At 49.0% G+C, this 3,541-nt stretch overlaps 1 protein-coding gene across 1 annotated transcript in view; it reads right to left on the bottom strand.

Annotated features, from left to right (window-relative positions):
- PI4K2A (phosphatidylinositol 4-kinase type 2 alpha) overlaps positions 1-3,294 on the bottom strand; it is a 26,707-nt gene extending 23,413 nt beyond the window's left edge. Inside the window, exon 1 of the mRNA XM_007126162.4 lies at positions 2,811-3,294. Within this exon, the coding sequence (XP_007126224.1) occupies positions 2,811-3,245 (435 nt within the window). The 5' untranslated portion in view covers positions 3,246-3,294. The remainder of the gene's footprint in view (positions 1-2,810) is intronic.
- Between the last annotated feature and the right edge of the window lie 247 nt (positions 3,295-3,541).

Raw genomic sequence — 3,541 nt, 5'->3', positions numbered from 1 at the left:
TATAACTGATTCACTTTGTTATAAAGCAGAAACTAACACACCATTATAAAGCAATTATACTCCAATAAAGATGTTAAAAAAAAAAAAAAAAGTACCTGTGGCAGAAACTGCTGGTTCCCCCAATCTCTGTTCCCTCTTCTTCCTTGGACACAGGTCCCTGATTTTTAGCTGGGCAAAATAAAGACTACACTTCCCAGCCACTACTGCAGCTAAGTTCTGGACGATGGGATGTAAGGAGAAGAGTCCGGTGCAACTTCTAGGAAACGTCCTACAGGGAAAGGGCATCCTCTCCCTCTTCCTCTCCTTCTTCCAACTGGCTGAAAAGCAGGCAAGATGTCTGCAGTTTGAGCAGCCATCTTGGATCACGAAGTGGAAGCCACACGCTAGGGATGGCTGACCAGCCGGACGGTCGGATGCATATTGTCCATACTGCATCCATGATAAAGGAAAATGCCATCCCAGCTCTGAGCAGTCTGTAGACTTCTTTTATGACGTCTACTTCTTTTATGAGAGTCAAATGTACTTTTATTCAAGTTATTATTATTTTAAATTTTCTGTCACACACAGCCAAATTTAGTCTTAAACAATATTGTAGCTGAAAAGAGAAACCAGAGATTCAGATGACTAACTCTGAGGCAGCAGGACATAGTAGTTAGGAGCATGAACTCTGGAGCCAGTCTGCCTGGGTCTGAATCCTGACTCCTACTTAATAGCTGTGAGACCCTGGGAAAATTAGGTATACTGTGTGCCTCAGTGTCATCATCTGTGGGGGCAATAATAGTACCTACCTCTGAAGGTGTTATGAGTATTAAGTGAATTATTATTTGTAAAGCATTTTAAATAGTACCTGGCATACAGTAAACGCTATCTACGTATTTTTAAATAAAATAGTTAAACACATTTGCAGCAGGGCCAAAGATGACAAAACTAACTACAGTGAGTCTGTGGTCCAGTATAACCCACCATAGCAGTTAGGAAGTGATCCTCTGCTCTGAACCACATTTTCCTCAGTGTGAACAGGATGGTTACACTAATAAGTTTTATCCAGTCATATGTGTCTTGACTTCCCCTCTAAGAAAGGACAGTGGCCAGGAAATTTGAGAGACTAAGATCCTGCAAATCACCAAGAAGCATACCCATAGTCTGTCATTCTCTGTGGTCTATGTACTGAGGTGGTAGTACTTTACCTTCCAGGTAGAACTGAGAGATCATGTTACTCCCACCTGTCAGAGCACCAGAACACTTCTCTGCTGACCTGACACACTTCCAGTGTTACAGTGGAGCTGTAACAGTGTCATGAAAGAAAAACAAAAACCTTCCTCCTGCTTCTGTACCTAACAAAGATAATCTTAGCCCCTTCTTACATCAGCCAACAAGCAAACAACTACAAAATAAAATAAAATCCATTCATATCTTAGATCTCACTCTGGTTCCTAAATAAAAAAGATGAAAACATCTTGCTAACGTTTAAACCTCAGGACACCCACCTTTCTTTTCTTCTATAAGTGATGGTTCCTGTTTGAGCTTTCAGTTTAACTCACTGCTCCCTTATTTGAAAGACTTACTACTCTGAAAGCTTTCCCCCGTCTTAGTTTATGTTAACTGATTTGATGGCAGAATTGCTCTCTGGTTCTTGGTGATAATTCAGGGACAACAACATCTGGGAGAATTAAATGAATCCTTCAATGAACCTAACCAAGAGCTACAAGTCACAGTCCATCCTGGCCACTCAGCACTCCTACCAAAAGAACACACCACCCATCTCAAGAGTTCACACAAGAGAGATGCAGAGAAAATGTGAGGGAGCTCTGATACCCATCATTTTAATAAGCATAACAGTAATACATTTTCCCAATAAACCATTCTGGTCCATCCGAGAACTTTAACAGGGAAGATTTGATTTTTTTTTTTTGACTCATTGATATTCCAAAGATACCTCTAGTTTGATCTAAATGCCTTAAATTCTCCTATGGTTATCAAAAGAATAAAGGTCACTTTTCAGCCGCCCTGGTCACTCCATGCCCCATCCCATCCCCCTTTAAACACATACAAGGGACAAAATATAGGTCAAACAAACACTCTGCCTTTGTTAAAAAAGCAAACTGCTGACAGTCCTGGGTGAGAAATGAAAGTAAAAGGTAGCTCTGACGGTCCCATGTTTCTCAAACTTCACATTCTAAACTGAGGAGCCACAAGAAGGATTTGAACAATTTCCCAGAAGTGAGCAAGAACCAGGACAAATGAAACTGATGAGTCCACCCACTCTTACAACAAACGTCTGCCAATAAGGGGCCTGGGTCAGTGGCAGGAGACGTCCCCACAACAGAGAAGGCTGGGAATGAACCCTCAGAGCCCCTGATGGGTCACCCGTCCTCCTCAATGAACAGCGACAACACTGGTTCAGTCCAAAAAGAGAGGACGGGCTCAAAGCTCAAAACAGTACGTCAGTGGCCGAATAAGGAACCTACTAGAAAGCAGCATCTCCCCGCGCCTCTCTGTCCAGAGGCCGATTGCCCCCATCATACCGCTGGGCCCCTCGCCTGTATCTGGTCAATTTCCTTTTTTCATTCTCCGCTCAATCCTCCCCTACCAAATAAATTCTGATTTATTTCTTCATTCCGGACAGCTTCTCCGTCTCCAGTCCTCAGTGGAATTCCAAAATCCTGCCAAGGGGCTCTGCACTGTGAAGTTTTTCCCTTTCTCAGCCTTTCAAACCCCCGTTCTCCCTCTGGCTGTGCGAACCCTCAAACTTCCCCGGACAGGCCCACCCTCCCCGATGCCGGCGGCCGCGGTCCCCAGCCCGCTCTCACCCCCTGAGGGTCCTTGACGAAGTAGCTTCCGCTGGAGCCCTGGTAGATGCGCTCGGGGAAGATGCAACGCTCGATGGCCACCTCGGCCTGCCGCACCACCGCCTCGAACTCGGGGTCCTCCGGGAACTCGTTCCGCTCGCGGTGGGCCTGCGCGGCATGTGCCGCCGCCGCGGCCTGGGCGGCCAGGGCTTGGGCCTGCGCCGCCACGGTTTGGGTTTGACACTGGGCCGCCGCGCCCCGGGCCCGATCCAGCAGCGGCTGCCGCTCCCGGTCGTGGCCTGGCGAGCCCTGCGGAGAGGGGGCCGGGCCGGCCACCGCCGCCACGCGGACCGCGCCCCCCGGCACCTGCGGAAAGTGAGCGGCCGAGGCGGACGGAAAGGTGTAGTCCGGTGGTTGGGCCCGCTCAGGGGACACGAGTGGGCTAGTCTCGTCCATCCCTCAGGCCGCGGGCTCCAGGACCCGGTGCGCTTCACACAGCTGAGATCCCGGCTGGGACCAATCCGCGAAACCCCCAACCCTCCCCGGGCCAACCAGGTCCCGACGCCTCTTTGGCCCCGCCCCTACCTTCCCTGTTTACTTGGCGACGAGTAGACACTAACCCTCGCGGGCGAACGGTAGCCAATCAGAAACAATGCCTACGCAATCGCGTCCTCCGCACTTTTCGCCGGTCACTTTCTGTGAAGACTGCGCATACTCCAGGAGCTAGCCCGGGGTCAGACACGCCTTCTGCT

This window comes from Physeter macrocephalus, chromosome 20, assembly GCF_002837175.3.
Source record: "Physeter macrocephalus isolate SW-GA chromosome 20, ASM283717v5, whole genome shotgun sequence".
Taxonomy (NCBI): domain Eukaryota; kingdom Metazoa; phylum Chordata; class Mammalia; order Artiodactyla; family Physeteridae; genus Physeter; species Physeter macrocephalus.
Note: the sequence above shows the minus strand (reverse complement) of the source record. Positions and strands in the feature narration are given on the sequence as shown.